The 13469-nt window shown below is 41.5% G+C and overlaps 2 protein-coding genes across 2 annotated transcripts; both read left to right on the top strand.

The window, feature by feature from the left end:
- Window positions 1–1383: 1383 nt before the first annotated feature.
- On the top strand, window positions 1384–7189 carry LOC117495060 (fibronectin type III domain-containing protein 7-like). The gene is made up of 10 exons (XM_034146117.1): window positions 1384–1579; window positions 2074–2334; window positions 3255–3515; window positions 3623–3856; window positions 4567–4824; window positions 4911–5171; window positions 5744–5793; window positions 5961–6147; window positions 6339–6599; window positions 6879–7189. The coding sequence occupies exons 1-10, from the start codon at window positions 1384–1386 to the stop codon at window positions 7187–7189; spliced, it is 2280 nt and encodes a 759-aa protein (XP_034002008.1).
- A 698-nt stretch (window positions 7190–7887) lies between these two features.
- LOC117495059 (fibronectin type III domain-containing protein 7-like) lies at window positions 7888–13157 on the top strand. Its single transcript, XM_034146116.1, has 8 exons — window positions 7888–7975; window positions 8246–8506; window positions 8600–8857; window positions 9449–9712; window positions 9833–10093; window positions 10574–10834; window positions 11959–12219; window positions 12868–13157. Exons 1-8 carry the CDS (start codon window positions 7888–7890, stop codon window positions 13155–13157), a joined length of 1944 nt encoding a protein of 647 aa, XP_034002007.1.
- Window positions 13158–13469: the final 312 nt, after the last annotated feature.

Genomic DNA, 13469 nt, shown 5'->3' with positions numbered 1-13469 from the left:
GTAACTGTCCTACCTCTCGTCTCAGTTCCCTGTAAGCCGAGACTGATCCAGGCAGTGATGGACTGCTTCATGCGGACGGCCACAGTGATGTGGTACCCGGCCGATGGAGCTCTGTCGTACACGGTCATGGCCTCCACCGCATCAGGCCACAAAGTGAACTGTGAGACCAACACCACCACCAGCTGTGTGCTGGAAGGGCTGCTGTGTGGCAACAGCTACTCTGTGTCTGTGACGGCTGTGGGATGGTCCTGCTCCAGCATCGCTCCCATGCCAGGACAGCTGGTCACTGGTGAGCGACAGCACCTCACAAAGCTACATGCCTAATAATAATATAAAGTCCATCCACTCAGTTTTGTGTTTTAAATATTGTCAAACATAATAAACAAGGTATTCTCAGGTTCCTACACAGAATGGAAAAGTATGGAATTGTATTTTAGTTTCTCCAGGTCTGTACAGTATTTATAAGAGAAAAGAGTGTACAATATAAATGTATTCCAATATTTGATTTTACATGACACAGAGTTGCAGCTAAAATAAAATGATATGCGTTGACCTCGTCTGGGATGTTTTAATGTGCTACAGTTCCTAGTGACAATCTTCTGGCAATTATTTGGCTCCATAATAGCATAGGCTACAGTTTATAGTCAGAATGTCACATATGTTAAGGAATAATTCTTCTAGATATCTAACATTTTACTCTGACATCTGTTATCTCCTTTAAGGAAAGGCCTTGGTGCCATATGTGTTGTTGTCACCAGGTTGTGACCGGTCAACTTGTCTGGCACGAAGGGTAATTGTTGTGAGAACACTGAGGCACTTCTTTATCGGTGTTTGTGGGCTCTAGGATGTGAAATCCTTGAGGCCATGAGTGTCGGACGCAGGTGGCTCAGTGTTCCCAGCTGTTTAGTCTACTCCTTCAGAGATGTTGATTTCTCTCTGTGAACCAGTTAAAAGGTCTAGCATAGAGAGAGGCTCTTCAGAATTGACGTGGCAACTCTACCGTGAAGTCAGAACCTCTGACTCTTTGACTTGTGATGTGAATCCTCCGGCCGAATACTCTGAATAAACCCTTCAGTGTTTGACATCAAAGCTCCAACTCTCACCGTGTCTCCTTCCTGAGTCGGTGACTCCATGCATTACTACACAGAAGTTTCCTCCACAACATACATGTCAGTTATATACATAAACACCCAGCTATGTGTACTAAGATATTACATATGGTCCAAAAAATATACAAAGAAGAATAGAAATGTAGGGACTTTGAAATGGAAAGTGTGTAGGTAGTCATTTTTACTCATGAACACCTTCTCTCTCCCAGAGCCGTGCATCCCTGAGCAGATCACCACTGAGTACAGCCTTTCCATCGGCCAGGTGATGTGGGACATGACCGCTGGGGCTGATTACTACACAGTGGAAGGGGTGACAGATCAGGGCCAGATGGTCTCCTGCGTCACCAGCGACACTTACTGTGCCTTGTACGGCTTTGACTGTGGCCAGATGTACAATATAAACGTCACAGCAAACAATCAGGTCTGCCAAGGCCCGTCAATCTCGACCGAACCCGCTTCAATAACAACGGGTAAGAAAACACGTTGATGAGTTTTTGCATTGTCAAGGTTCTTAACGGAGTGAGATCTGTCTTTGATAGTCTGCACTGATAGTGTCAGTATGAGTGTTAGGATATAGGACCTTAAAATTATGTCTAACGGATTCGTTTTTGACAGGAAGTTGAATTAACAACTGTTTTGCAGTCAATTTTCATGTAAACATGCCCAACTTTTTGTTATTCCAACTATTCAATTCTGATGGTTTGCTGCTTTTTTTTTTTACTTACTATCACTAGGTTTTGGGGTGTTGGTCAAACTAAACAAGACATTTGAGAGCATAACTTTACTGAATTAACTGAATTAAATTAATCAGCAGCATAACCATGAAGGAAAGAAAAAGTAAATGTGTCACTTTTGGCACATTTTAATATCTTTTGATATTTCCAATTTTTTTTAATTTATGTAGTACAGATTAAAAATTGTATCCGCATCCTTTAACTTGTTCTGTCTCCTTTTCTTCCATCAGAGCCTTGCCCACCCCAAAACGTGCAGACCACTGTGCAGTGTCACAGCGACGTGGGCGTCGTGTCGTGGGAAGCCAGCTTTGGGGTGGTGGGCTACGTGGTAAGCCTGGCCGGACGTGACGGCCACTCTCTGTCCTGCTCCACCAACGAAACGTTCTGTACAGTGGAAGGCCTCCACTGTGGAGTCATCTACTACACTAACGTCATCGCCATCGGAGAGACGACCAACAGTGACGAGTCCACTACTGTCCTGCTGGTCTCAGGTATGCTGCTGTCAAACACTGGCTTCATTATAGTAATATATTACACAATGGAATATACTATATTATATGGAATACTCTTTGCCCTTGCTGACTGCTGTGAATCTGATCAAGTATTTCAAGTGAAAACATTAGAGGATAATAATTATACATCTGTTAAAAAAAAATTCAAACAGTCTCTTAAATTTCTCTCAGGTAGAAAAGTAACAACATTTGGTTTGGAAACACTCACATGGCAATATTTCATATACAAAATAAAAACCTCTTCATGGCTTGAATCACCAACTGGGTAAAGATAAGAGCCCTGTGCTTAGTAACTGAGCACTATTTTCAAAATGAAATGTATTCTGTTGATTCTCTGAAGACTAACACTGTAAAACAATATTTTGATGACTGTTTTTTTCTCCTTGTACAAGTTTTTGAGATAATCCTGATTTAAAGATGAAAGTAATGTGCCAAGGAATGTACTTCAGAGCATGCAAATGTAGGGAACACGGAAAGATAGCATTCAACAATAAAAACAATAATAATAAACATTTAAATTGCATATATTCTGCAGTAGTAAATGCATTAAATAAATCTTTGTATCCTTAAGAATGCACCGAATGTACATATAACTGCCCTTGTTAGAGAGAGAAAACCTCCTCAGGGTTGATTCGTATCTATTTTTATTGATAGTGGGCATTCCTAAATTACATACACGGCTTCCCAAAAGATTTGAAAATATGCAAAAAACAAACTTTTAAACGGCAGTAAGCAGGCCCCAAACTAAATCCTTGCATTTATTATTAAGTAATTGGATGGTGTTAACATAAGCGCATCATTTGCAGTTGATGTACTAGATTTTGTGTGAAGATCAATGCAGTGTGATCAATGAAATTTAACCCATATCCTGTTTGTCTTTCCGTCCCTTCTGTGTCCAGCTCCCTGTGCAGCTGAAAATGTCGAAGCTAATTTGGATTGCGACAACAACACAGCCGAAGTCTCCTGGAGCTCAGCCAACGGAGCAGACTCTTACACTGTGAACGCCGTAGAAGATGAAGGCCACGTAGCTTCATGTGAGACCGATGAGCTACAGTGTGTTCTAACGGGTCTGCACTGTGGTCACACGTATAACATCAGCCTCACATCCAACAGCGACCACTGCCAGACTGAGACAACAAATATTGTCACCTTAATCACAAGTGAGTTGAGAAACATCTAATCTCTACGTAGCTGGAGTTGAGTGAATTGATCTCTGATATTAACTCGACATGTTGTGCAGGACCCTGTAAACCGTTGCATGTTGCAGTAGACCAGCAGTGTGGGAACAGCACGGCCAACATGTTCTGGGAGGAAGGCAAAGGAGTGGAGCTCTACCTGGCTACTGCCACCTGCAGCATGGGAATGACCATGCAGTGCAACTCCACCAACTCCACCTGCAGGTTCTACAACTTGCACTGCGGAGACACATTCACGTTCTCTGTGACTGCGTACACTCACATGTGCTACAGTGACATCAGCAGCACTGTGGAGATCCAGACAGGTAGAGCTCATTATTCTCAAATAATTAAATAGTTGGGTTGTCCACTGATGGATTCAGGGATTGGGTTTTTGGTAACATAAAGACGAAGATTGTCCACCCTCATCACAGTTAGAAAAAGTGTCGTCTTAGTTGCTTTTCAAGAAGTTTCTCTCTACTCTATTTATTTTCTATTTATTTATTTTGCATGCAACAGTCCAAGAAAGAAAAACGGATTTAGGTGTCTAATTTCGGCAGTATTTAATTAAAACTGTCGAACAAAAATACCCAAATTGTAATAATTAAAAGATATATTATGTTTCATTGTGTCTAAACAATTGGTTTATAATAGTGGATTCATTGAAAGGTCGATTCATCTATAACAATATTAATAATTGATAAATAGTTTTAAATATTTCTTGAAACAAAATTCAGTTATTTTAGCATTTAAAAGATGAATAATGTTCAATAATACAGTATAACACTTTTTCTATACATTGTACAAAACAAATCGATTTAATATCTAAATGTTAAACTAGGGCTACCGGTTCTATGGAGATAAGAAAAACCCCTACTTTTATTTTCTGATATCATTTTTAATCAAATGTATTCATCATTTTAAAATGTTTTGCCATTTTGTCACCTACATTTCTGTCTGTCACCCACTTTTATAAAGACACCCAGACAATTCATCTTAGGTTTTTGTAATTGATAAAGAAAATGTTGTTCTCCAGAACCCTGCCAGCCGACTGGCCTGACAGTCAGTGGGTCATGTGACAACGATACGGTGGTGTTGGATTGGTCGGCGGCTAAAGGTGCGTCAGGCTACGTGGTCACCACCACAGGAGACATAGGATACACCTCTTCTTTCCAAACCAACGAGACAACGGTGGAGGCTGAGCTGCCGTGCGGACAATCATTCACCTTCACTGTAAAAGCTCAGGGTGACCGATGTGACAGCGCTGTGAGCCTGCCTCAAGAGTTCCAGACATGTACGAGTCTCTTTTATATTTTTGCTAATGTGGTGTACAATATATTCATATAAAAATGATGACGCAACAATACATCTTCTTCTCAGCTCCCTGTGTGCCCGTGCATGTCCAGAGCTTCACATCGTGTGAGGACAGCCTGGGCTCAGTTAGTTGGGCTGAGAGCGATGGGGCGGACTCTTATTTGGCCATCGCAGTTGGACAGGATGACCACACCCACATGTGCACCACAAACACCACCAGCTGCACCTGGGACGACCTGCACTGTGGGGACTTTTACACCGTCCACATCATCGCCAACGACTACATGTGCAGCAGCATGCCGAGCAACAGCACAACATTACGAATGGGTAAACAAGCTTTTGTACTGTGCACAACTAGAAGAAAGAAAAAACTGTCCTTAAATGTGAAGTCAAGGATTTTATTTTAACAGGGTGTGTTAAAGGCCAGACATTAACATAAGCAACATTTAAAAAAAACGACAGAATGGAAAGATATATTTGAAATGAACGTAGAAAATACAAAAGTTAAATACAATTGAGTAAAACCTGCTTTAAGTGAGGCTCTGAAATAATCTTAAGCTAAAAAGCACCTGCATCACCAAAACATCTGAAACAATAACAAACACAACATTTTTTACTCCTAGCTTTCCTAAATGATGATTTGTGTTCTGTTTTCTGTGTTGTATATAATTACAATTAAATTGATTGGCAGGGTTTTAAATGTTTGTAAGAAAAATCAAGACTTCCGATTAATCTCCTTGGTCTCAGTGAAAGTGTAACATGTGTTTAAAATTATGTTTGACCAAATTACTATAATTTATTATAGTAGTCGAGATACTAATCAGCAGATCAATGTAGAATGATAATAGTGTTTTTTTTGCAGCCTTAATCACAGCTAAACTTTTGTCTTCTGCTTTTAGCGCCGTGTATTCCTCAGAATTTGACAACCTCTCTGGACTGCACTACGAAGGTGAATATTTTACTATCACAAGCCATTTCTCTCAATGTTCATCTCTAGTAAAATTGTAAACTATTCTGTCTACATTTCTGCACTTCTGAAAGTGTTTGAATATATAAACTGAAAATGACTGACGATACTAATTAACTATAATAAATATATTATTATCTGTTTGTAAGGTGGGATCGCTGACCTGGAATGCCAGTGACACTGCTGAGTTTTACATCGTGACGGCAGAGTCCAACAGTGGCCACAAAGTGCAGCTCGGCACCAACGACACCTGGACCTTCATTTCTGAGTTTGAGTGCGGCCAAGAGTACTTCCTGTCTGTTCAGGCGGCAGACTCTGTGTGCACAAGCCGACCAAGTCAGCCATCAACACTTGAGTCAGGTAGATTACTATTTTCTAGCATAAAGTTACACTCTATTTTATAACTGTAGACATTTTTTATTGAACATTTTAATGACTAATATGACTCATTATTTCCTTATATTCTGTTATCTAGTTTGTTACTGATTGTTAGCTTTAAAACGTGTTGTTTTCTGTTCTCCCATCAGTGCCCTGCCCGCCCATTGGTGTCTCCAGCTTCATGAACTGCGGTTCTAACATCGCTGTAGTGTCTTGGACCGCCTCGGCTGGGGCGAAGTATTACACCGCCACGGTGACGCAGGAAGACGGCCAATCAATGAGCTGCTGGTCTGACAGCGAGCAGTGTGGCATGCCAAATGTCCAGTGTGGACAGAACTACACTGTAATGGTCGTCGCCTCCAACGAGGAGTGTAACTCTGACCCCAGTGAGGCCGACACACTGCAGTCAGGTGAGACCATTTTATCCTCTTCTTTTATGCCCTTTTTTATTCAGCAAACAGAAGGTCTGTAAATACTATTGGTCAAGTTTATTTTAGGTGCCTTTAAGGGTATTTCATGTTTAATTGTATTCAAAACGCTCTCAACTGTAGTTGTTTTCTATTGCCCATGCATGTGATATCAGACATCTTTAAAATTAGGCTTCTTTACTGTAGATGATCTCAAATGTTTTGTATCTCTATGACTAGATAATGAAACGTACCCCATTCTCCTCCCCCTGCCTTTTCCAGTGCCGTGTGTTCCTACTGACGTGGAGGTGACGATAGACTGCTCCAAAAATCAGGCTCTCGTTGACTGGAGTGCCAGCGAAGGGGCTCTGTCCTACAAAGCGACAGCTGAGAGCGTACAGGGAGCCTTGTCCTCCTCCTGCATCAGCACAAACCTGACCTGCACCCTCACCAACCTGACCTGCGGGCACACATACTCCGTCCAGGTGGTGGCTGAGGATGATATTTGCTCAAGTTTACCCAGCCCAGCTATAGACTTTGAATCAGGTAAACAAATTAATGGGCATGAATCACCTTTGGATGTTTACTTGTGAATCTGTTAAAGTGTTACTTCAGCCCTCCATTTCTTACCCCCCCCCCCTCTCAGTTCCCTGCACGCCCAGCATTGGCTCCGTGGCTCTGGACTGCTTCACGAATTCGGCCCTTTTGAGCTGGACTTACGCTGAAGGTGCCCTGGACTACACTGCAACAGCCCAATGTCTTGACGGCCAAGTTTCCACCTGCCACTCCAACTACACCAACTGCGAGTTGAAGGGCCTGCAGTGTGGTCAGACTTATGATGTCACCACTGTGGCTTCAAATGAGAACTGCAGCAGCCCTCCAAGTGCCATGAAACAGGTTGAGTCAGGTGAGCTCTCATATTAATGACACAACATGTTTAGACCATCCTTTCCACTGATATGGATGTGGTCTGAGACACAACTGACTTATTAGTTGACAATTCAGCCAGGAGAGGTCAGCCAGATAAAGATTTCCAGGTTGCTGTTAAGTTACTACAGAATATAAAGTCTGTTAAATCAATAAATCTGACTATTCCTTCTCTCCCTTTCCTCCTCCAGTGCCTTGTCCTCCTGAGGATGTTGTGCCTGTCCTGAACTGCTCCACCAACACAGCCCGTGTGTCGTGGCAGGCCAGCAAAGGGGCTGATTTCTATATTGTCCAAGCCTTCGGCGTGGAAGAACATGAATCTGTTTGCGAGACAGAGACACAGTCGTGTGTCCTACCAGAGTTCATGTGTGGCTTCACCTACAACATCAGCGTGATTGCTGCCAACAGCATCTGCAATGTCTCAAAGAGTGACGTCTCACATCTGCAAGCAGGTGAGGATGATTTAAGAGATTTAACACATTGAGGCCTTGGAGCAGGATAGGAGAAAAGTGAAAATATCTAATTGTATTCTATATACAGTACCCATCATAAAAATGGAAAGAAAGAAACACGTAGATCTTATGGTTCTGTATTCCATAAGGCTGAAACTAATTTAGGCAAAAACAAATTCTTGGCAGGTCTGATATTGCTAACAAAAGATGATTATTGCACCTTTTCTGATCCTGAATCAAATAAAAATGAATGTGTCTGTGCCTGTGCAGTGCCCTGTGTACCGCAGCAGGTGGAGGCCTGGTTGAATTGTGAGTCTGGCACTGTGGCCGTCTCCTGGGAGCCTTCTAAAGGAGCATCATCATACACCACAATTGCCCAGGGCAACGGGGGCTACGAGTCAACGTGCAACAGCAGCACAACAACGTGCATGTTCGATGACCTGCTGTGCGGCCTCAACTACTCCATCACTGTCAGCGCTTCAGATGATACATGTAGCAGCGCTAAAAGCTCTCCGTTGGTGATCAACACAGGTAGAATACCTGTAATAATGAATGTTATATTAAACCTCTTTTTATACATGTCTATGTTCATACTTGTCTGTGTGTGTGTTTGTGTGTGTGTAGTGCGGTGCATACCACAGAATGTGAAAGCAGAGATGGTGTGCAGTAATGACACAGGTGTGGTGTCGTGGGAAGAAGGAGAGGAAGTGTCCTCCTACATGGTGCAAGCTTTTGGGCCCGATGGTGACAAAATTAATTGTAACAGCACAACAACCAGTTGCCAGCTACCCAACATGCATTGCGGCCAGCTGTACAACCTCACGGTGACAGCTGAGGATGGACAGTGTGACAACAGCAACGCCTACCTCGACCTGCAGTCAGGTAAGATTATCAGTAGGGTAAGTGGCATTTTCTATGCCTATAGAGTTGAGTGAAACTGTTTTTTATTGGTTGTCTGACACTGTAAGTTACATTTAAACACTTTTATTATCTATTTTTAACTAAACATAGATAGTTAACCGTTTAATAGGATTGTTTTGGGATAATATTGCTGTTAGTAGTAATGGAAGGTCAGTCTCAGATAATAATACATTTGGTATGAGACAACGCACTGTAATATAACAGCAAAACATGTGACAGGGCAGCCTAGAGATGAAGATGTTTCATAGACCTGTCCTTTCGGGACCTGGTTAAACACCAGTTGGTAGAATAAAACGTTTTTTATTGGTAAACTTAGAGCTAAAGTTAGTTAGTGGACTTGATGGGTGTGTTAAACTTGCTTTGGAGAATAAGTATGCAACACTACAGTCAGATGAGAATTATCTGTTATTTATATCTCTTTTCTTCAGGCTTTTCTTAGGAAGAACAATTTAGTGTTTGATATTTGCTTGATTAGACAGAACATTCCAATGTTTAGAAATATTAGTTATAAAGGAACTATATCGCCTCACTACTCTTTTTTCTCTCTCCCAGTACCTTGCAGTCCGACCAACGTCAAGGCTTCCCTACTCTGCGACTCAAACTCTGCTGCAGTGACATGGGAGCGAGCCAGTGGAGCACTCACCTATCGTGCAGTGGGCGTGACAGAAGATGGCAGCCATCAGACTGAATGTAACAACACCATGACCTTCTGTGACCTGAGCGACCTGCAGTGTGGACAGACCTACAATGTGAGCGTGTACTCCCAGGATGAGTCCTGCTCCAGTGTGGAAAGCAACAAGGCTTACGTACGAACAGGTATTGTTAACATCTTGTAAAGGCTTGTTGTGACTTTATACAAATAGTCAGAGTATTATGTATTGTTTATTTTTTTAATCTTTGCCTCTCCCTGCCTCCCCCCTTTTGTTTTCCTTTCAGCCAATTGTCCACCCCAGAATGTGGTCGTTGATTCACAATGTGATGAAGGCACCATCGTTGTGTCTTGGTCCCCCAACACAGACGCCCAGTACTTCCATGTGGCGGCAGTGAGCAACACAAGAGCGAGACTGTACTGTAACTCCAGCGGCACTGCCTGCACCATAAAGGATGTACCATGTGGACAGAGCTACATGGTGACGGTGCTGTCTGTGAGGGATGGCTGTGAGAGTAAGCCCAGTGCTGTGGTAGAGACTTCCTCAGGTAAACCTCAAGCAGAAACCCAATTTTTTGTCAATTCAATGCAATTTATTAATACAATTGTTAGGATTTAGGACTGAGAGTAGGACAAAATTGCCAAAATAGGCGTTGTCAAGATTCTCCACAAGGGGGAGTAGCTGCCCAGTTATTTTCAGACCAAAACCAAGGCTTTAAATCCTGCGCCATCTAACGAAAAGTAAAGATATGGGTTCTACAAATTAAACACATGCAGCAACTGAAGGCAATAAGTGTTACAACTACCTTTCTTGAGACCAATGCTCAAGATATTTAGAAATAAATATTGGCCGAGAACCAGCGATGGGATTACAAACGAAAATAATCAGTCCTTATAGATGGTGCATATGTCTGGTGGTGTATCCACATGAACTACAGCTGCTGTTGTTATTTTATATGCCTGTATATGATACACGTTATCCGCAGATGTAAAGTGTGAAGGTGTAACGTTCTGAATTCCCTCCACAGCTCCATGTGTGCCCAGGAACATTGAGGGCCGACTGGACTGTGTATCCAACAATGCCTGGGTGACGTGGGACGCCTCAGAAGGAGCCCTCAGCTACTCTGTACAGGCCACGGGGGTCGGAGGTCACAACTCCAGCTGCACTTCCACCAGCTCTCCCTGTGCTGTCCCTGATCTTGAATGTGGGACACTTTACACCATCCACGTCACTGCCATCAACAAACACTGCCGCAGCAATCACAGCGCCACCTTTGAGCTTGAGACAGGTATTCAACATGATTCTCTTCTCTCAAAATAACAATTCAAAGTGCTGGCGTGTTGTCTTTAAAACTCTTCTAGAAAGTAATCAAGTAAATATTGTATCGTATTAATATATTACCAAACACACTCTTAATGTTGTCTGGGACATAACTGTTACACTGACATCATGGGTCAGTGGTTCCCACCCTTTTAATATTTTCAATAGCTTCCATGTCATGTGACTCCATATCAATGCAGCATAGTACGATAGTAAAGTTCTGGACTATTTCATCAAAACAATGCATTAAAACACTAAACACAACTTGTCCTTTGACACAACACATAGTCATTTGACCCATTGATTGTTGATAATATTGATGAGAGCAGCTTCAATTAAAATGTTTCCAGTATTCGAGATATGGCAGATAATTTCGGTTTTATTTGTGAAATGCACAGTGAATAGTGGTAGATTGGGAAGTGAGAACAGCATGTTGTGGGGAGTGAATAGTTTAATGGAAGAGTTGATAATTAGGAGTTAGGATACCTTTAAAATGAGTAGTGTTCTCCCCACTTTACAGCTTGTTGATCAAGCAGAGATGTTCCCTTCTAAAACCACAGATTGTTTAATTGAATAGTTGTCTGCAATAAAACTGTTATATAAAATAATAATTTTTGAAGGAGAACAAGGATTTTTTCTTCACTTTTCTATCCCTCGAATCATTGTGTAACCTCTCAAATTAATGTTATGACCCATTGGAGGGGTGGTGGCCCCTACTGTATGTTGAGAGCAGATTGATTGTTAGAACTGATCATCTGCAATATAGTTTTTAATTTTAATTGGAGCTTTATAATATATTATCTTATCAAATGTACATCTCCTTACTCAAAGTGAAAAAATCATCAGTGATATCGAAAGGAATATAAAAGTATGTGATGGTTTTAAAGGGCTTATGAAGGACTAATGCTATAACTCATAAAGGCTTATACCATGGTGCCATTTCTGAAAGTTATGAAAGAACAAGAAATTAGGAGAATACAAGGCTTAACTGTTCTAAAATGTACTTGACTCTGACTTATTTTATTGAGTATTTCATACTGCTTGTGTTTGAATCCTCATGCTATCCTTTTTCTTATGCGTCCTGTCCCATAGGTCCTTGTGCTCTCACATCTATTAGCGCAGTGACAGAATGCAACAGCAGCACGATCCTGGTTGAATGGGAAAAGATGGACGACACACCCCTCTACCTGGTGACCGCTGAGGGCCACGACCAAACCCTCATTTCCTGCAACAGCTCCTCCAACTCCTGTGTACTGCGGGATATCCACTGTGGCATGCATTATAGCATCATAGTATCAGCTTCTTCTGATAAATGCAGCAGCCTCAGAAGCCCTCCAAAGAAGATCAAAACTGGTAATTAATTCGCCAGTATATCTAGAACTAGCGTTTCTCTTAGTCCTGGGTCAATTACTCCTGGATGTGTTTATCCTGTTTAGTCAACCACATCCTGTTTTTATTTAGAAACGTTTTATTTAAATAGACCGACGAAAGACGTTTTAGTCTTATATTAGTAAAACCTATTTCACATATAATTTTATTTCCCTTATTATCCTATCATAAATACAGATACTCTTCTTATTTGGGTCCTCCTGACTTGGCTCATTGGTGATTTGTATTATGCACAAATATTAAACTACCGAAACCCGACCACACGACAGACAGAAACAGACTTTTTTAATTGAAATAAAATAATAAAAACTCTATTTATAAGAATTGTATGTAAAGTAGTTATATGCAAAACAATTTTACAAGACATGCTTGAGCAGGGCATTTGAAATTGCCTCAAACTATACATAAACTCAATCTAGTCTATATACAGTAATGGATAGGTTGTTGGCAGTGTGTCAAGTTTTTCTAGTTGCCAGGGGTATTGTCATTGCTGTTGTTTCTTTATGATATTTATGTGAAATTAATTATTTCGTGGACACCCGGGAAGAGATGAAGCAGCTTGTAATATAAAAACAAAACAAAACCATAAAACGTTTTCTCTGCCCTCCTTAGCGCCCTGTGTCCCGGAAAATGTGACAGTGGAAGCATCGTGTGAGGAGAATGGGGCCACAGTGATGTGGGGACCCTCCCCTGTGGCGACATCGTTCTTCCTGACAGCAACAGGGAGGGACGGACATGTTGCGAGCTGCGACACCTCAGAGAACAACTGCACCCTGACTCACCTGCACTGTGGACAGCTCTACAACTTAACCATCACTGCCAGTGGAGACAACTGCACCAGCCAGCCCAGCACCTCCACCTTCAGGACAGGTAGAGACACAATGGGATATTTGTATTTATAGGACATTAAAGTGGTATATTGAAATCAGACAACAAGACAATTGAAACATCAAAGAGTGGAGGTAAGGAGGATTTTCCGGCAAGACATTTTCTATTATGATACTCCAATATTCATAAGTTATCAATTTTCAGTGTTTGAAAAAAAGCTTTTACTATTGTTACTATCGTTTACTATTATTCTGTTACTGTATTCATCAATATAATTAACAATATGTACCATTTAGCTGCTACTTTCTACAGTTTTGTTTCTACTTACTACACTGAATTTTACTGGACTTTACACTTTACTAATTACCTCTCCTAGTTAGATTTAT

This window comes from Trematomus bernacchii, unplaced genomic scaffold, assembly GCF_902827165.1.
Source record: "Trematomus bernacchii unplaced genomic scaffold, fTreBer1.1, whole genome shotgun sequence".
Lineage (NCBI taxonomy): Eukaryota > Metazoa > Chordata > Actinopteri > Perciformes > Nototheniidae > Trematomus > Trematomus bernacchii.
This window is presented reverse-complemented; position numbering and strand designations above follow the sequence as displayed.

Coding starts and splice junctions, on each gene's coding strand:
- LOC117495060 (XM_034146117.1), top strand. CDS start 1,384: ATGACCGCTGGGGCTGATTACTACACAGTGGAAGGGGTGACAGATCAG. Junction 4,825..4,910: donor GCCTCAAGAGTTCCAGACAT/GTACGAGTCTCT, acceptor TCTTCTTCTCAG/CTCCCTGTGTGCCCGTGCAT. Junction 6,148..6,338: donor TGTGTGCACAAGCCGACCAA/GTCAGCCATCAA, acceptor TTCTCCCATCAG/TGCCCTGCCCGCCCATTGGT.
- LOC117495059 (XM_034146116.1), top strand. CDS start 7,888: ATGTGTGGCTTCACCTACAACATCAGCGTGATTGCTGCCAACAGCATC. Junction 7,976..8,245: donor CGTCTCACATCTGCAAGCAG/GTGAGGATGATT, acceptor GTGCCTGTGCAG/TGCCCTGTGTACCGCAGCAG. Junction 8,858..9,448: donor CTACCTCGACCTGCAGTCAG/GTAAGATTATCA, acceptor TCTCTCTCCCAG/TACCTTGCAGTCCGACCAAC.